Below are 21,056 nucleotides of genomic sequence, written 5' to 3'. Positions count from 1 at the left end.
GAGGGGATGTCATCAATGAACGTCGCGAGTATCAACAAAGGTTAATAACAATCAAAATATTAAACTCCAATCAATAACCACACTGATTTATTAAGAAGAATTCATAGATTTATTTCCCTATATTAACAATGCTAATGTCACAAAAATAACTCTCAAACAAAAATGATAAGCATATAAAATCAATAGGAGATGGTTACAGCGTCTTATATATCTCAATTTGATCAAGACAATTAAACAAATTATCTCCAAAAGAATCACACTTATTAATAATACAAAGACCAGTAATAATGGCAAACTATACATTAGTTCAGCATCAAATGATTTCAAAACATGTCATTTCAAAAATGAGTTCCCTCAGTGCCAACAAATTTGCCTCAATATGTCAGGCTTCATGTGAAAAGAATTTAGTAACACAAATTTAGAAAAAAAACCTCTTTATCTCAGTTCTAATTAAAATATATTATTAATATGCAGCAATTAAGTCATAAGTTGCAGCTGGTACCTAGAAAGCAAAAGAGACACATATTACATTACAATGACATACATTACCAATGGTAAAAGTAGAAACAGCAAGTAGCTTGCTTCAGCCAGGGGACACCATCAGTTATGGCCTAACGACAGCTAACCTACTCAGCCAATACGACCTTCATCTGCTCCAGTCTGCTCTCCAAAACTCAAAAAAGTAATAATCATACTAACTCCTGAAGAATTCTACCCAAGTTGTTATACTAAATCCTAATAAGCTTATGATTGGTCAGTCTACGTGGTGGTTTCATTTCAGCCAATCAACAACTAAATTGATGATCTAAAACATAACAAACCTAAACTAACTACAACATTTTCTTCAAGAATAACCTTTCCTATTCCGTCTCGTCTGTAGCTCCATTGTTTCATCACCTCTCGAATATCTTATCTCATGAAGAAACATTTACTGTTTCAACTCACTTCCATCCTTGAGGAAAGACCAGATATTAGTAACATTCGCAAACAATAGGACATTTCAACTTATGCAATGCTTGGTTAAAAACATGACCTTGTAAGACTTAACGCAGCAACCCAGTAGGGGTAGCTGTGAACACATCTACACAAACTTCGAAGACATGTTTATATAAGCTTTGAGTCATGGAAAATAACCACAGCCTTTTTTGTTCGTTTCGCTCAGCTAAGAACCGAAAAGCCAACATTTTCAAAAGTCACTCGATTTGCACATTAATTCATTACACATTTTAGTATAAAAAAAATCATTAATAAACATATCAGAAAATTCACACTCTCACAATCCCTCCTCTGATGACTATTCATGTCATCACGTCAATCCATAATAAATTTATTTATTGTGATTAATTTCAAAATTTTGTCCGATTTATTTTCGAATTATTTATTTTTCTTGTTTTATTTCCTTTATAAGATTTATTCATTTGTGTTTCAAAGTTTCTTCTGTTCATTTCCAATTTTCTTCTCTTAACACATTTTATCACTTTATACGTTCCCCAAATTCGAATTAAACAAAATATATTCTTTCTCCATTTTTCACAGGTGAACCTGAAGAAGTTAGGAACCCCCTTTGTGACCAAATCTGTTCAAAATCATGTACAATACGAAATCCATATTGGCTATCAGTGTAGATTGTCACTTTCCTCTGATCTGATAATTGATATGCTTTAGTAAGAGCCACCAACTTTGAGACTTGTGCAGTGATCACTCCTTTAAGCCATGAAGCTTCTAATATGCCTGTAACTGTGCACACTGCATATCCTGCTCTTAATGCACCTCTGTTGTCACGTAAATAGGAACCATCAACAAAGAAAATTTGATCATTGTCTTCCAGACAAATATCTTTGATATCGTCTCTTGGTTTGGTACATAAGTCTGTCACTTCCAAACAATCATGTTCAACATCGTCTATGTTAGACAGATCTTCCCCCTCATCAGGTAACAAAGTTGCCGGGTTAAGCACTGTGCACCTTTTTATTGTTTTATTGGGTGCCCCAAGAATCACTGTTTCATATCGTGTCAGTCTCGCATTTGTCAAATATTGCGTTTTTGACCTGGTCAACATAATTTCTATTGAATGAGGTACCATCACTGTCAGAGGATAACCCATCACAATATTTTCACTGTGAATTATACTCTGCTCAACTGCTCGTAAGCATCCAGGTAAGGATGCTGCAACATTATCCAAAGTAGCTGAAAAATATGCTACTGGACGATTGACACCACCATGTTTTTGTGTCAAAACAGACAAGGAACATCCATCTCTCTCATGACAAAACAATAGAAAAGGTTATGTGTAATCAGGCATAACTAAAGCTGGTGCTTGACACAAACTCTCTCTTAGCTCAGTAAGAGCTCTCACATATTCCTCATCCATCATTATGGGAAACATCCTTATGTGTCAACCTCTGCAGTGGCTTTGAGACAGCTGAAAAATTTGGGATCCACTGACGACAATATCCTACCATTCCCAAAAACATTTGCAACTCTTTTTGTGAACTGGGCATTTTCATTTTCATTATTTCCGCCACTCTGGAAACCATTCTGCATCACATGGAATCTGAAACATTAATACTGCTGGATTTGGTACAACTGGACAACACTTTATCACTATGTCATTTATCTTTCTCAAGTCCTAGACCAGACTTATTTTCCCACTCAGCTTTTTCAAACCCCTTATTCGTGAATTACATGGACTGCTTATCACTTCTTTCAAAACTCCTTGCCCTACAAATTGTTCTATCAATGGTCTTATCCCCTCTATTATTTCATTTGTCAGCTGGTATTGAGCAGTTTGTGGAATCACCACATTCTCTTTTACTGACACTCTGACTCATTCAACTCCTTTAATCAAACCAATGTCTTTTCCTGAAAAAATCCCAAACCTTCGGTTTAACCCTTTCCTGCAAATCATTCGCCAAATCCTTCTTTTCAAAAACTGGAAAGAAATGTATTAAATCTTCCAAATTGTGCTCTTCATTTGTCTCTTCTTCGTCAATTTCCTGATCATCCTCAACATTCAATAAAGCTAATTCACAAGACATCATTCTTTTCTTTTCATGAACTGGCAAATCTTTCTCATCATCACTAAAGGTCTCCATTGTGATTCCCTTTCTTGCACAGTACGTCTCTTCACAATAGTGATACTGGACTGGAGTCACAAACAACTAAACTATGATAATCTCTCAAATTTCCAATTTTCACAAGAACTGGCTCTGTAAGAGCGGTAACCAACTGTTTATTCGCCTACTATCTGCACTGTTCTTTCGGAAACAGGTAAGTTTGGAACCTCTGTTGTCCTTATCGTTGAGCATGTCGCTCCTGTGTCAACCAAAAAATTAACCTCATGACCATGTACTTCACCCTGCACATAAGGACCTCTCTGATCCACATCTAATGATGCAGCCATCTTATACTCCTCCTCATCTGAACTATCCAACGGCCATTCTGTGTTTATTTCATTCTCACTTTGTAAGGGAAATTGTTCAACTGTCTTTGAATTTTTGTTTTTACTCTGATTTGTTACCACTTGCGAAAGCATAACCTGTTGCTGTTCCATTGGGCTATGTATCATTTGAACCTGTCTCGGTATGTGCATTTACTGTACAGGCACCATCTGCATCTGCACCTGCGGCTGCATTTGTTGTATTTGTGGCATTTGTACCTGTTGTACCTGAGGTTGTAAATTTTGCATTTGTTGCACCGGCTGTAAAGGCTAAAAACCTTGCATATTATTTACATTGTTCTGGAAATTTTGATTTTGACCTCCCATTCTAGGTCCTCTCATGCCCTGAAATGAATTTACACCATTTGTTTGCTGAACCATTTCTCCCTGATTCAACATTGGACACTGTCTTTACCAATGTCTCAGCAATCCACAAATGTGACAAGGTAACACCTTTCGCCTTTGTTGCTCATCTTGCATAACCACTGAGCTCAAATCTACATTTCGATTAACTACCGGAAGCATCATGCCACCTCGACATTGACTTGGAAACAAATCATTTCCCTGTGGTAGTTGTTGAAAATGTCCTTGCAATCCTGTCTGTGCAGCCTTAATATGCATCACCATTGCTTTCTCCTTTAGCTTTTTCTGCTTCAACTCAATTTCATCCCTACAGTATTTAGCATACTGCAAAACTTCAACAATCGGCTTTGCTTGCCAGCAGATCAAATGATTCTTGATCATTTGACTTACCTCTGGTTTCAGCCCATCAACAAATCTGAACATCAAATGGTTCATGCTATCCTTCTTGATTGTTTCTACACCACTGAATTGTTTGAATGCCTTCAACGATCTTTCATAATACGCATGAACCGATTCCTTCCCTTCTTGTGTTGATCTATGTGCTGCCAATCAAAAATTTTTGGCGAAATTCTTGTTTTCAAAAACTCAATAACTTTATAGTAATGTTTCATCACTTCAGGAGATGGCGCACCTGTTTTAAATCCCTTTGCGGTTCATTCGTCGGCCAATCAACACTTCTCTTGCATCCAATCCACAAATCTGCTGGAACAACAATGTCAAAAAGTGTATTCAAGTCTTCCCACAGACATTTTGAAAGTTTCACAAACCTATCTGTCTGCTGGTACCACTCCAGTGGATTCTCTCTCAGCCCTGGGTAATCATTCGTAAAACTTATAATGTCACTTCTATTACATGTATAAAGTTCCCTCCTGGTGTTTCTCTCATTGGTAACATTTTTACTGCATCCCCTGTCTGTGACCCATCATCTTTCTTTGGTCTTTCTCTTTTTCTGTCCCATTTACTCTCCCATTTGTCCAATGCCCTCCAAACCTGTACTTTCTCAAGTAATTCTTTAAGATGTGTTCTCATCCCTGCAGATCTCATGTGAATGAAGTGTTCTTCCTCCAAATTTAATCTATAACATCTTTTTAGTGTCTTCATTTTTGTCAAATCAATGTCATAATCGTCTGCTACATCTTGTAACTGTTGATAAACCCTGTTTGCTCCCTTTGTAATTACTCTTCATAGATATCTCAATTGCCCTTCGGTATAGGATTCAAGTCCGTTCACCCCCATGATCCCTCCTAAACGTTCTGCTGTCTCACATTTGGTGGAGGATATGTTACTAAAACATAAGTAATTATCTCATTGTCCTCCATTTCATCATCATTAAACATAACTCGTTTCGGCTCCTTCATGTCTTGTGAACCATTCTTCGTTTACTTTCAATCTTTTGTCTCAATCTCATCCTCCTTTGTTCTCGCAGGAAATAATCTGACCCCATATAATTTTTCTACTCTCCACCTTTTCTGCTCTTCGTCCCATACAGCTTCAGATAATGTCTTTTCTACTCTTCTCATTTTCTTTTCAAATTTTAAAGCCTTTTGTTGCTTTGCTACCAGCTCCCATATTGCTAATGCTTCATACTGTGCTGGCCTCGGTGAAGGTTTTAAACTGTACATTTTTTACCTTAAATTATGCAGAATTCTTAAGTTAAATATACCATTTTCTGGAAAGGCTAGACAACTTTCTTTCATTGTAATCTTAACCCAATGTTTCAACCAAAGACATGTCACTGCACCTCCCTCCTCAAACATGATAGATGCTGGGGTATTCTCTGGCGGACAAACCTCTCCTTCGAGTACCGGAATGTATTCATCACCCCTCAATGCACTTCTCAAAGTTTTGAAAAACTTCATTTTCAACTCATTTATTCAAACCTGATGTCCACCGCAAAAATTATTCTCAAACTCAATTAAACAAAGCAAATATAAACAATAAACAAAGAATAAAAAGGAATAACCAATCATGGAAAGCGACTACGATCCCACAATTCTCTTTTATCCCCTCGCCTTCCAATTGCGTTACTCTATTTCAGACTGATTGACGAATCCGTGCGCGAATCCTTTGTACTGATTAACCAGTCCCAGCGCGGCACCAATTACATCACACCCACACTACACATTCACCTCCTTTCACCCAAAACGCTGACAAAGTCTGTCATACCAATCTTTCACTACCCACACACAAAATCAACGCAATATTAATTTGCAAGCTATCTTAAAATAAAGAAAACAAATGTGCTCATTTACTACAGGTAGGGTAACACAAATGCTTCAGAACCTTCCAAAGAAACCTTCAGCTTTCACCTACTCCTTTTTCACAGTTCCCACAATTGTGAGCAAAATTCGACCTGCGAACTTCACTTCTCCACTGTTCCTTGGATTATTGTCTAGAGCACTTAGTACTCAGCAAGTCTTCAGTATAATTCCATTCACACCAATTTCTCACAAACTCGACTTACCAATCACAACAGATCGGTCTACTAAATGAACAAATTACAACATATACCAAGTGTCTCTCTACACTTATCAATATACTCCGGAGTCCCAGACCTCTCTCCTTATGTCTGTCAACAACAACCATGTGGATAATGTTTCCTGCATCAAGCGCCACACTCAAATGAAGAACGCCACTTCCCTACTCTCATACCTATAGGAGTATGCCCACTCCATCTAATCAACTAATTTGTATATTTCTACTCCTTTAGACTCATATCCAACACAATCATCTGCAAATTAGCTAAAGCTGTGCAAGCGCAAAAACACTTCATTCAAATACAATCAAAACACTGCCAGGAACATACCCTTCAAATTAGGGGGCCTCCAAGAACCGGGGAAAGTCACTTAAGGCAACTAGCAACTCATCATGTCAAGTTCGCATAACAATTTGAAAAAGGAAAGAAAGAACAAACCAACAACAACTTTAGCGCACCCCAAACCTCACAACCTCATTATGACATCATCAAAACAATGACGTAACCGTAATCTGCTACCAAAAAACTGCTAACGCGCCTTGGAATCGTAGCTTTTATTTACAGTGAATAGTGGATTCTGCCCTTGAGGACAATGGATCGAAGCAACATATGTTTGAGGAGATGTCATCAGTGAACGTCGTGAGTATCAACAAAGGTTAATAACAATAAAAATATTAAACTCCAATCATTAACCACACCGATTTATTAAGAAGAATTCATAGATTTATTTCCCTATATTAACAATGCTAATGTCACAAAATTAACTCTCAAACATAAATGATAAGCATATAAAATCAATAGCGGTTGGTTAAAGCGTCTTACATATCTCAATTTGATCAAGACAATTAACCCCTAGTGTGCCCAGGATGAGGTGATCTCGTCCAAGGTGCTGGTTCTCCGGTGCCTTGGACGAGATCACCTCGTCCTGCTAGGGGCCCCCGGCGGGAGCACTAGCGCTCCCCCGATGGCCAGGCACACCCCTCCCCTAGGCAGGGATGGAAGGGGAACTGCTTCCACTTCCACCCCTGTCCCCCGTGGCGTCTGATGACCTCAGTGCGCTTTCGCGGTCTGACCTCATCAGAGACCTTCTCTCCGGCGCTGGAAGGTCAGCTTCCAGCGCCGGATTGGAGGAGAAATGCAAAGCATTTCTTTTCCGATCACATGGAGGTGTCAGAGAAGCCTGGAAGGAGAGGATTTTAAAAGGAGAGCAGCCCCTTTGGCAAGGGCCGCTCTCCAGTGGGGCAATTTATTTTTTGGCTGTTTCTGCCCCCCCGGGGGCAGATCGGCCTAATACAATTAGGGATATTTTTTTATTTTTTTTTATTTGTGGGGAGTGACCCCTTAGGCAAGGGTCGCTCCCCTGTGGGCAAAAGATTTTCTGGGGCAGATTGGCCTACTTTTATTAGGCCAGTCTGCCCCCAAGGGGGGCAGAAACCACTAGACACCAGGGATTTTTTTTTTTTTATATGTACACATAAGGGGCGCGGCCCCTTGGGCAAGGGCCGCTCCCCAGGGGGGGAAATCATTTTATGGGTTTTCTGCCACCGGGGGGGGGGGGTACAGAAATCCACTAAACAACAGGGAAAATGTTCTTTATTGTTTTTTTTTTACGTTTGGGGAGCGACCCCTTGGGCAAGGGTCGCTCCGGGGGGGGGGGGGGGGGGGAGAAATTATTATTAGGCCATTTCTGCCCCCTCGGGCAGAAACCACTAGACACTAGGGAATATATATTTTTGTGGGCTATTTGAAGTAAGGGGAACAGCCCCTTGGGCAAGGGCTGCTCCTCTCGGGGGGAAATTATTTCTAGGCCATTTCTGCCCCCCCCGGTGGCAGATCGATCGGCCCCCGGGGGGGGGGGTCAGAAAAGCACTAGACACCAGGGCTCATTTTTTTTTTTTACTTTTATTTTTTATGTTTGGGGGGCGACCCCTTAGGCAAGGGTTGCTCCCGGGGGGAGGGGGGGAAATTATTATTAGGCAAGACACCAGGGATTTTTTTATTTTTTATACTAACGCATCAGGGGAGCGGCCCCTTTGGCAAGGGCCACTCCCTGGGGGGGTGGGGGGGCAAAATATTTTAGCTCCCCTGGGGTGAAAATTGTATTTAGGCCATTTCTGCCCTCCTTGGGGGCAGATCAGCCAATCCTCTAGACACCATGGATTGGTGTGTGTGTATGTGTGTGTTTTGTTTGGAGGGGGCAGCCCCTTGGGCAAGGGTCTCTCCCCATGGGGGCACATTACTGTTGGCCATAACTGCCCCCCTTGGGGGCAGACAGGCCTATTTTGGAAGGCCCATCTGCCCCCAATGGGGGCAGAAAGTTCACCAGAGACCAGGAAAGATTTTTTTTCAAAATAAGAGATTGGGGGTATGGCCATACCCCCACCCCAAATAAATGGGGCCAAAGTTGTTCTGCCCACCAGTGGGCAGATTGGGCAATTACTCCCGATCCACACCCCGGGGGGGACAGAAAGTCTATTAGATGCCAGGGAATACAAAAAATAAAAGAAAATAGTGGGGTGGTGGCTACCAAACAGTATGGGCCTGGTGGGCCCCCACCCGAACTGAAGGGGCTAACAGTCTTTCAGCTCTCCCCGCACACTAAAACATCTTATCCCATGGCAAGCAAGAGGACATTTGATTATTTTTGGGTTTTGTTTTACATTTGGGCCATGAGAGCTTGGTAACTCTCAAAATCGTCCCACTTGAAATGGTGAGGGCTGCACTTTTTTTTACTTTGGGACGCTGCCATGTACAAAAATACACAAGACCTAGACACATCTGAAAACTAAACATCTAGTTGATTCCAGGGTGGTGTGCTTCACATGCACCCCGCACCATTTCCTTACCCACAATGCCCTGCAAACCTGCAACTTTGCTGGAAAGCACACATTTTCCCCACATTTTTGTGATGGAACCTTCCGGAATCTGCAGTAATCCACAAAATTCCTACCACCCAGCATTGTCTCATCTATACAGATAAAACTTCTGCTGCACTTGTCAGCCTAAATTTAGTTTTTTTTTCAAACTGCCGTTTTGGACCCACTTTGGTTCCCCTTCAATTTAGACGTGTTTTTGACTCTTCCTTGTCACAAACACTTGGCCCACCTACACAAGTGAGGTATCATTTTTACTGGGAGACTGAGGGGAACGTTGGGTGGTAGGAAATGTGTCCTGGTGCAGTGATCCCACACAGAAATGTGGGGAAAAATTAGATTTTTGAGCTAGATTTGCGGCTTGCTGAGGATTCTTGGTAAGAAAATATTGGGGGATCCACGCAAGTCACACCTCCCTTGACTCCCTCGGGTGTCTAGTTTTCAGAAATGTCTGGGTTTGGTAGGTTTCCCTAGATGGCTGCTGAGCGCAGGACCCAAAACGCAGGTGTCCCCCCTGAAAAAACAGGTAGTTTTACATTTGCTAATTTCGAGGTGTCCAGATAGTGTTTTGGGGCACTTCCTGTTGCGAGCACAAGGCCTACCCACACAAGTGAGGTACCATTTTTATCGGGAGACTTGGGGAAACACTGGGTGGAAGGACATTTGTGGCTCCTCTCAGATTCCAGAACTTTCTGTCACCGAAATGTGAGGAAAAAGTGTTTTTTTTAGCCACATTTTCAGGTTTGCAAAGGATTCTGGGTAACAGAACCTGGTGAGAGCCCTACAAGTCACCCCATTCTGGATTCCCCTAGGTCTCTAGTTTTAAAAAATGCACAGGTTTGGTAGGTTTCCCTAGGTGGCGGCTGAGCTAGAGGCCAAAATCCACAGGTAGGCACTTTGCAAAAAACACCTCCGTTTTCTTTGAGAAAATGTGATGTGTCCACTTTGTGTTTTGGGGCATTTCCTGTTGCGGGCACTAGGCCTACCCACACAAGTGAGGTACCATTTTTATCGGGAGATTTGGGGGAACGCTGGGTGGAAGGAAATTTGTGGCTCCTCTCAGATTCCAGAACTTTTTGTCACCGAAATGTGAGGAAAAAGTGTTTTTTTAGCCAAATTTAGAGGTTTGCAAAGGATTCTGGGTAACAGAACCTATTGAGAGCCCCACAAATCACCCCGTCTTGGATTTCCCTAGGTCTCTAGTTTTAAAAAATGCGCAGGTTTGGTAGGTTTCCCTGGGCGCCGGCTGAGCTACAGGCCAAAATCCACAGGTAGGCACTTTGCAAAAAACACCTCTGTGTTCTGTAGAAAAATTTGATGTGTCCACTTTGTGTTTTGGAGCATTTCCTGTCGCGAGCATTATGCCTACCCACACAAGTGAGGTACCATTTTAATCGGGAGACTTGGGGGAATGCTGGGTAGAAGGAAATGTGTAGCTACTCTCAGATTCCAGAACTCTCTGTCACCGAAATGTGAGGAAAAAGTGTTTTTTTAGCCAAATTTTGAGGTTTGCAAAGGATTCTGGGAAACAGAACCTGGTGAGAGCCCCACAAGTCACCCCGTCCTGGATTCCCCTAGATCTCTAGTTTTCAAAAATGTGCAGGTCTGGTAGGTTTCCCTAGGTGCCGGCTGAGCTAGAGGCCAAAATCCACAGGTAGGCACTTTGCAAAAAACACCTCTGTTTTCTTTGAGAAAATGTGATGTGTCCACGTTGTGTTTTGGTGCATTTGCTGTCGCGGGCACTAGGCCTACCCACACAAGTGAGGTACCATTTTTATCCGGGAGACTTGGGGGAACATAGAATAGCAAAACAAGTGTTATTGCCCCTTATCTTTCTCTAAATTTTTTCCTTCCAAATATAAGACAGTGTGTAAAAAATATGTCTCTTTGAGAAATCCCCTGTAATTCACATGCTAGTATGGGCATCCCAGAATTCAGAGATGTGCAAATAACCACTGCTCCTCAACACCTTATCTTGTGCCCATTTTGGAAATACAAAGGTTTTTTTTTATACCTATTTGTGACTCTTTATATTTCAGCAAATGAATTGCTGTATACCCGGTATAGAATGAAAACCCACTGCAAGGTGCAGCTCATTTATTGGCTCTGGGTGCCTAGGGTTCTTGATGAACCTACAAGCCCTATATATCCCCGCAACCGAAAGAGTCCAGCGGACGTAACAGTATATTGCTGTAAAAAATCTGACATTGCAGGAAAAAGTTACAGAGTAAAACGTAGAGAAAAATGGCTGTTTTTTTACCTCAATTTCAATATTTTTTTATTTCAGTTGTTATTTTCTGCAGAGAACCCTTGTAGGATCGACACAAATTACCCATTGCTGAATTCAGAATTTTGTCTACTTTTCAGAAATGTTTAGGTTTCTGGGATCCAGCATTGGTTTCACACCCATTTCTGTCACTGACTGGAAGGAGGCTGAAAGCACAAAAAATCGTAAAAATGGGGTATGTCCCAGTAAAATGCCAAAATTGTGTTGAAAAATTGGGTTTTATAATTCAGGTCTGCCTGTTCCTGAAAGCTGGGAATCTGGTGATTTTAGCACCAGAAACCCTTTGTTGATGCCATTTTCAGGAAAACAAACACAAGCCTTTTTCTGCAGCCCTTTTTCCCAATTAAAAAAAAAAGAAATCACTGTATTTTGGCTAATTTCTTGGTCTCCTTCAGGGGAACCCACAAAGTCTGGGTACCTCTAGAATCCCTAGGATGTTGGGAAGAAAGGACGCAAATTTGGCGTGGGTAGCTTATGTGGACAAAAAGTTATGAGGGCCTAAGCGAGAACTATTCCAAATAGGCAAAAAAAGGCCTGGCACAGGAGGGGGAAAAGGCCTGGCAGCGAAGTGGTTAAACAAATTATCTCCAAAAGAATCACACTTATTAATAATACAAAGACCGGGATTAATGGCAAAGTATATATTAGTTCAGCATCAAATGATTTAAAAACATGCCATTTCAAAATTAGTTCCCTCACTAACCACAAATTAGCATCAACATGTTGGGCTTCATGTGAAAAGAATTTAGTAACACAAATTTAGAAAAAAATTCTTTATCTCAGTTCTAATTAAAATATATTATGAATGTGGAGCAATTAAGCCATAAGTTGTAGCTGGTACCTAGAAAGCAAAAGAGACACATATTACATTACAATTACATATATTACCAATGGTAAAAGTTGAAACAGCAAGTAGCTTGCTTCAGCCAGTGGACACCATCAGTTATTGCCTAACGACAGCCAACCCACTCAGCCAATAGGAACTTCATCTGCTCCAGTCTGCTCTCCAAAACTCAAAAAAGTAATAATCATACTAACTCCTAAAGAATTCTACCCAAGTTGTTATACTGAATCCTAATAAGCGTATGATTGGTCAGTCTATGGGGTGGTTTCATTTCAGCCAATCAACAACTACATCGATGACCTAAAATATAACAAACCTATGCTAATTATAACATTTTCTTCAAGAATAACTTTTCCTCTTCTGTCTCATCTGTAGCTCCATTGTTTCATCGCCTCTCGAATATCTTCTCTCAGGAAGAAACTGTTACTGTTTCAACTCACTTCCATCCTCGAGGAAAGACTAGATATTAGTAACATTCTCAAACAATAGGCCATTTCAACTTATGCAATGCTTGGTTAAAAACATGACCTTGTAACACTTAACGCAGCAACCCACTGTGAACACATCTACACAAACTTCGAAGACACTTTTATATAAGCTTTGAATCATGGAAAATAACCACAGCCTCCTTTGTTAGTTTCGCTCAGCTAAGAACCAAAAAGCCAACATTTTCAAAAGTCACTCTGTTTGCACGTTAATTCATTACACATTTTAGTATAAAAACATCATTAATAAACATATTAGAAAATTCACACCGATGAAACCTAAATCTACATCCTCCATTTGAAGATTCGACATGGCAGAAATATCATCAGCAATTGCATCAGCCACTAACCAAATGCAACACAAGAGAAAGCTTTCGGCGGAAGGTGAATCAAAGAGACAATGCTAATTGATGGTGGTCAAGACAGCGAAAATCATGTGTTTCAGTTGCTACTGCATAAAGCCTGGTCCCCTCCCTACAACTAAATCGAAACCCAGGGATCGTTGTCAGATTTTCCATTCATACCGCAATCACTAATGTAGTTAAGGAGGGCAAAATGTAACTTTCTTTACTTCACAAAATCGTCCCTTTTTTCAAACCTTGCACAGAACTCAACTTGCAAAATATCTCATATCATGGTAGTTGTACTAGTGTAATGTAATTTACAGAGGCCTGCCTAAGAAGCTAATTAACAAACTTCAGACACTCCAAACTCAGGTTGGTATGATGAGCTTGAGTTACACAACTCTGACCATGCCAGCTTCGGCCACGAAAAGCTAGCTCCGTGCTACATCTCCATTAGAAAGTTGTAGTCAGCACTGGCACATTTGATTCCACCTTTCCCCTTCACCCATCAAAAACATCTAGAGCAAGGGCAAGGAATGTTGAGTGCAAATCTCTAGAACAATGGTTCCATACCTGTGATCTAGGGACCCCCGAAGGTCTGCAAACCCTCCTCAGGGGGTCCACGACTACTTAGAACATTAAATAATATTAACAGATTAGGTCCCCAGCTTTCAGTAATAACTCAGTGGGGGGTCCCTGCATTCCAGTAATAATAAAGTGGGGGTCCAAAAAAGTCAAAGGATTGGGAACCACTGCTCTAGAACATTCTCGACTAATGAGCAAACGTTTTAAGGAAGATGTTACTGAAGACTTGTTCCATAGCCTGCAGCTGAGGTACTTCACACATGAGTGATTCTACTTTATTTGACAATAATGGCATGGCTAAAACTGTTAAAATGGTGTCTGCTATTAATAACAGATTTTCTGTGCATGTTAACACAGCAAAGTTACCCTAAGAAGATATGCAACGTTTTATAAAAACAACATCATTTATGTTAACAAAAAATAGCATCTAGCCCTGTGAACTAGTAGACATTTCATAAGATTCTAAAACCTGTGTTAGTAATATATCTCTTTAGGTAATTGCCTAACAGTTGGGAAAGAATTATCAAGGATTTGTGCCCTGAAAGATGCGTCTGGGGCTCTTCAAGGCAGAGATCAAGATATATAAAAAATTTCCTCAGTTTTGTACACAGAGCTTTGCATCTCCGGTATCAATCCTCCACAGATACCATGTGGAGATTGTTTTTTTAAAAAATGTCTCAAATTCCATTTATTTAATTTGTATTTTCATGAAACCCGGTATATCTGGGCCCTTAACTTGATGTCTAGCCTACCAACCCTATAATAGCCCAGAGAATTCAGAAGTTGCTGAGGTGATTAAACCATTAACGTATTCGACTGTTGTGCGTAGAAAATTTGTACTTACAGTCGCTTGTGTTGGAAAGGCTTCAGCACCTGTTTTTTAAGCTATCTAATTATATTGTCTTTTGTTGTTTTGTAGGATGATTAAAAGGTTTCTCCTCTAATTAGACAGTGGATTGCAGTTGGCTTGTCTTTTTAGTTTTTACCTAAAGTCAGCTTTTAGCTGTTGAAAGTAGAAGACCTATTGTGGGCAATACCAATAGTTTGGGCCAACCAATTGTTTACCGTTGGTAGACTTTTTGTCATTCTAACTTGTTTGCTTGCTAGTCAATTGCTTTCCTTCCCCTCATGTTTCTCTACCATCTATTTGTTTAGATGATTTATATTCTTTCACTGCTCACATTCAGGGTGCTACTTTTTTTTCTTGTAGCACTCCATGTGGGTGCATCTGTTTTCTTGCTCTCTCCAATTTGTGCTACTTCCCTACTGAATTCTCTTCCTCTACAATCTTTTCATGTCACACCCTTTTTCATCCAGTTTGTCTTTTGCTCTTTATACCCTTTCCATCTGATTTGATGCTTTGCTACTGCTTTTTCCCTAATGTTCCCCCGTTCTTCATCTCAGAACTCTCTGGTCTCTTGGGTTAAAAGTCAATTTAGACGTGACAGACATTTTACCCATGATCCAAAAATAACAAACACGATCTGACCTAATATTGATGCAGAACTCAGTAAAATACATTGGCATATGCTTTTCCAACTTGACTAACTTTCTAGAGAGATGAACCAAGTTTATATCAGTTAAAACACCGAAACAGAAAAGATAGGTACATCTGTTTCAACTCATCCCAGTGCGGCAGGGCAGGCCCTTCAAGGTAATGGTTTCCAACTTGGTTATTTACATCCTACCTGTGATCCTCATTCCATTCACTAAAACATTTGAAAGGGTTATTCTTTGAGCCCTTCTGGGCAGACAGGCATCCCTGAATTTTTATTACAGAGTTTCAAGACACTAGTGAAAGACCAAGCTAACAACCCGAAGTTCCATTTGCATTATGGCACCATGTGCAAATATTTCAATTCTTTCAGAAATCTAGTTATGACTAGGTTTGAGGATACAATCAACTCCCATCCCCCAAGCAAGCCATATCATTATGAATGATTCTTGCTGTCCCAAAGTAAGCCCTTCACACTCTGTACTCCGAGATCCTGTAAATAATTATCTGAAATGGTAAGGCGATTGCCTTATTTAAAGATGGATTCCATCTAACAGAAGTAAATTCTTAGGATGAATAATAAATTCAAGAAACATGATTAGAATTCAACCACTGCTGCAAAATAGTTTCAGTAAAACATCTGCCTCTCTCCAGGTTGGATTCAACCTTGCATATGAAGAATTCTGAAATTCACTGAATGTAAGCCATAGCCATATTTCCAGGCCTAACTTTTAATTGGGGCTACCAAAATGTAGTTGTGCAAATGCAATGAAAATGTATGTCTTTTATAGCCCACATACTGCCTATATAATACATCAAGGCTCTTCAAACACCTAACACATGTAGTGCTTTTGCCACTTGAGATTGTGGCTGCAGGAGCAGTGGTCCTTGAGAAGACACTTGACAGACAAATAGCTGGTCTGACCATAGGAACTTGCTTTTCTAAAAGGGGCAGAATCTAAAAGGAATGTTCTCCATATCTTTCCCCCAGACAAGTCATTCTTTTACAACCGAACCCCTGGCTGTTGTGATGACTTGACTCAATTACAGGTGTGGTTTGTCAGTAATTGTTGATGTTGTGGTAGAAGTTTTCCATTCTCAGTCCTCCGGAACCAAAGTTGTTTTCCGACATGCTGCAGTAACAGAGCATCAAAGCATACACAAACCAATGGTAAAGGTGGAGTCTGTGTCCTTGCACATTATGGGTTTAAGGGGAGATACCAAATGTCATCTCACCACCAAAACCCCATCTTCAAAGAATGACAACGTTTAGCGTGCCAAGCCCTTCACTAGATGGCAGAAGTGTGTAAATGATTTCACAACACGTTTCCATACTGGAAAGCTGCTTTCTTCTCTCCCCTCCATATTGCCACTACTGTCTATAAACTCTCCTCATTATCAGCTCCCCCTTTCTCATCCAGATCACATCAATCTGTTTACTCAGCCTTCTTACTTTTCATCATGTCTTCCTCCCTTTAGACCTGATCAACCTGTAAACACTTATTCTTGCTCACTGGAGTCAGCATCTGTTATTTCTACCGGATTAATGTTCCTTTTTATATACCCTCCCTCTCACTTCTCACAGTCTCCAAATCCTCTACCGACCTGTTCTTCCTGCTCTTCTTCCGTTTTTCATAATGGTCAAACTTGAAGCCTGCATTCCCCTTCTCATCTCACTTGTTGACTCTCATCCCATTTCCACGTTAACCAACAAGAAGTCATCCCAATATCTTGCACCTTCCTGTCTCCCAATCTACACAGTACAAGCCATCCCAAAACATTCTCTCTCATCACTTTCGCCATCCTTTTATCTGCCAGTTTTACTCCTCTTTTTCCTGTAATACATTCTCCTAGGTTGTCATCTGATGTGGCCTCGCTTCCTTCCTTTCCCTTTCTCCCAAGCTTACCTTGTGGTATCTTCACAACCAGCCAGATTGCTGCTTTCATGAAACATAGCCAAGATAGATTTCCCCTCATGGTGGAGTGTTGAACAGCTGCTTGGACCAGACGTACACAATCCAACTTAGGATTTCATCCTCCCTAAATATCGAGGGGTTTTCACCAAATGCACCTCCATATGGGTTTGTATGAGCAGTGCTCCCAATATCTCCATCCTCTTATTTCATCCCAATCATATCTGAAGTGGCCCCAAATTTAGGTGTTAGAAACTGTCTCTCTAGTTGATAGAGGTTCTGCACCCTTCCTAACTAGGGACCACAAACACAGTCAGGGTAAGTCAGATACACACCCTAAATTAACCTGTGCTCACCCTCTAAAAGCTTGGTAGAGAGCAGTCATGCTTAACTTAGAAGGCAATTTGTAAAGTATTTGTTCAACACTCTAAATACAGTAACTCAAAAAATCCAGAAAGTACAAGTTGAGATATTGGGCAAGATGTAACAAAAAAGGCATTTGCTATTCCGAAATAGCGATTTTTAAGAAATTGCTATTTCTGATTCGCAAAATGCAATGTATCATATTTGCGATTCGGTAATAGCATATTTCTTAAAAATCGCAAATGCTATTACCGAATCGCAAATTGCGATACAGACCCCATTCGCACCTATAGGCCTGTAGGCCCATATATGCAAATTTTTTGCATTTCCCAAATTGCAAATTCCTAACTGGAATTCGCAATTTAGGAAATGCAAAACCCCAGGGGCTGGGGGCCTAAGGCCCCCTCTGCTGCACCCCCAAAAAATATTTCAGGACATGTAAGGCGCACACATTCCAAAGGGGCATGTGTGCATTACATGTCAATTTTAAAAATGCATTTTTAATGCATTTTTAAAATTTGCACATGGTTACCACCAAGTTCAACTTGGTGGTAATAGTGATTCCTTATTGCCCAATTTGCATTAAGGAATTGCTTGTGACATGTGGTTTAGAAATCGCAAATAAGGATTCCCTATTTGCGAATTCTTATTTAGAGAATCGCAATTTGCGATTCTCTAAACAGGCTCTCAAATTTAAGGAATCGCTATTTTAGCAATTCCTTAAATTTGTGTTGCGAATGCCTTTTATAATACTGAAAGGCATTTTTGCATTCGCAAACGGGCATTCACACCGTTTGCGAATTCAAAAAGGCTTGATACATCTGGCTCATTAATTTTTAAAGATTAAATGTGAAATAGTGTTTAGAAGTCAAAAGTTTTTTGAGGTCACGAGAAACCGCTGCAAAATCAAAATCCAGGCTGACCACGATGGGGGGTAGGCTGGCTACGCAACCCACGATTGTCCGCTGAGGCAGTACCTTGTATGGAGCAAGCTGATGATGCTAAGAACACGCTGTGTCGGTATTTTCCACGCAGTCTGGTCACTGTGTCATCGCTGGGCTCCGTTGAAGTAAATGTGTCGCCGTTGAGACGTGCAGCGCGTCATCATTGAGCAGCCTCTGTGTTGAGGCTGGAGGGTGATGCAGTGAAAATTTACACGCACATGGGTCGATGCGTCGGTTTTTGCAGGTATCAGTTGTAGAACTCCCTTCTGAGGCCCCGGACTGGAGAGGGGCACCTCAGGCAAGGGTAGAAATCACAGATGGCAGAGTTCAGCAGCACCAGGGGACTTGCAAGCAGTCTTTGATGTCCCTGAGACTGCAGAAGAACAGGGGGGCAAGCCAGCAATTCCTTGGAGACACTGGTTTAGCAGGATGGGTCCAGTCCTTGTCCTCCTCAGGGCAGAGATCAGATGGCAGCTAGGCAGCACAGCAATGTAGAGAATGCAATTCCTTGGAACCGTCAGTCTAGGCAGTGGCAATCCTTACAGCACAGCATTCTTCACTCTACCAGAGTTCTTCCCAAGTCCAGAAGTGATCAGTGAGTCAGTTTTTATAAAGCACGACTACTCACCTGTGAGGGTCTCAAGGCGCTGGTGGTGGGTCTCGGTCTCATTTGAAGAGCCATGTCTTGAGGTTCTTCCTGAAGATGGTGAGTGATGGGCTTTGCCTGAGGTGCGTGGGCTGGTTGTTCCAGCTCTTAGCTGTGACGTAGCCAAAAAATCTTCCTCCGGCAGTGGTTTTCCGGATGCGTGGGATGGTGGCTAGCACCAGCTGGGCGGAGTGGAGGGGTCTGGCTGGGTTATGGAATGAGATGCGATGGTTCAGGTAGGCCGGTCCGATGTTGTGAAGGGCCTTGTAGGTGTGGGTGAGTAGTTTGAAGTTGATTTGCTTCTCCACTGGGAGCCAATGGAGGATCCTCAGGTTTTGGGAGTTGTGTTCCTGGCGGGGGATGTTCCGGACGAATCTGGCGGCGGTGTTTTGGATTAGTTGTTGTGTGCTGATGTTCTTTGTTGTGATGCCAGCATAGAGTGCATTGCCGTAGTAGCTCTTGCTTCTGACCAGGGCGTGGGTGATTATCTTGCGGCAGTCGACCGGGATCCATTTGAAGATTTTGCAGAGTTGGTCGAGGATGTGCCAGCAGGAAGAGGTGACTGCATTCACCTGTCGGGTCATTGATAGAGAAGAGTCGGGGATGATTCCTAGGTTGCGGGCATGGTCATTCGGAGTAGGTGGTGCGCTGAGCGATGTGGGCCACCAGGATTTGTCCCAGGCTGAAGTGGAGTTTCCGAAGATGATGAGCCTGGTCTTTTGTCTGAGTTGAGCTTTAGGCCCCCCCCCCCCATCCAGGCCGTGACTGCTTCTATTCCGGTGTGAAAATTCCTCTTAGCTTTGTCCAGGTCTTCAGTGAGGGATATGATGAACTGTGTGTCATTGGTGTATGACAATAGTCATTCCGTGCTCTCCGATGATGGCTGCAAGCGGGGCCATGTAGATGGACTCAGGGAGGATCCCTGAGGGACTCCGCAGCTGACTTCTGTTGGTTTGGATATGAAGGGTGGAAGCCTGACTCTCTGTGTTCTTCCAGTGAGGAAGGAGTGAATCCACTGCAAGGCTTTTCCACGGATTCCTACGTCGTGGAATCTGGTGAATAAGGTGCTGTGGGAGATTGTGTCGAAGGCTGCTGAGAGGTTGAGGAGTATGAGTGCTGCGGTGTGGCAGCGGTCAAGGAGTGTGTGTGGATATCATTGGTTGCTGCAAGAAGAGCTGTCTCTGTGCTGTGATTGCTGCGGAAGCCAGACAGAGGTATCCAGAGAGTTGTTGTCCTCGAGGAATAGTTGCAGCTGTGAATTTACGGCTTTTTCCAGGACTTTGGCTGAGTAGGGTAGCAGCGAGATGGGCCGGAAATTCTTGAGCTGTGATGGGTCGGCTGTGGGTTTCTTCAGGAGAGGGCGGACTTCAGTGTGTTTCCAAACTTCGGGGAAGGTGGCTGTTTTGAAGGAGCAGTTCAGTGTCTTGCGGAGTTCAGGGGCGATGGATGCACTGGCTCTGTTGTAGATGTGGTGAGGCAGGAGTCTGTGGGAGCTCCAGAGTGAATGCTGTTCATGATGATTTCAGTCTCTTCTTTAGTGAGAGTGGACCAGCTGTGGACGGTGTGGGTGGGCTCTGGGGGGCTGGGTCAGTCATAGGTTCTGATGCTGGGCAGGTTGATGTCCTTAATCTTGCGTGGAAGAAAGGGGCCAATTTGTCACAGAGGTCTTGCAACGGGGGGATTTCGGTGGCTTCGATGGGAGGATTGGTGAATTTGTTGATTACCGTGAACAGTGCTCTTGTGTTGTGCAGGGAGGTGTTGATGCGTTCACGGAGAGCGGCTTTTTTTGCATTCTTTATGCATTGGTGATAGGTGGCAGTGGTGGCTCTGAAGGAGGCGAGGTCTTCGCTGGTTTTGCTGTTTCTCCAGTCCTTCACTAGGCACCTGCAGGTGCGTTTGGATTCTTGGAGTTTGGTGGTGAACCAGATGGCTTTTTTGGGATGCGCTTGACCGAAGTTTATCGGGGGGGGGGGGGGGTTAACGAGTTGGCACATTCGGT

At 42.1% G+C, this 21,056-nt stretch overlaps 1 protein-coding gene across 1 annotated transcript in view; it reads right to left on the bottom strand.

The window, feature by feature from the left end:
* Positions 1-377: 377 nt before the first annotated feature.
* FBXW12 (F-box and WD repeat domain containing 12) overlaps positions 378-21,056 on the bottom strand; it is a 289,079-nt gene continuing 268,400 nt past the window's right edge. Inside the window, exon 10 of the mRNA XM_069206398.1 lies at positions 378-502. Within this exon, the coding sequence (XP_069062499.1) occupies positions 478-502 (25 nt within the window). The 3' untranslated portion in view covers positions 378-477. The remainder of the gene's footprint in view (positions 503-21,056) is intronic.

Source organism: Pleurodeles waltl, chromosome 9 (assembly GCF_031143425.1).
Source record: "Pleurodeles waltl isolate 20211129_DDA chromosome 9, aPleWal1.hap1.20221129, whole genome shotgun sequence".
Classification (NCBI taxonomy): domain Eukaryota; kingdom Metazoa; phylum Chordata; class Amphibia; order Caudata; family Salamandridae; genus Pleurodeles; species Pleurodeles waltl.
The sequence above is the reverse complement of the archived record's forward strand: the minus strand, read 5'-3'. Positions and strand labels throughout refer to the sequence as shown.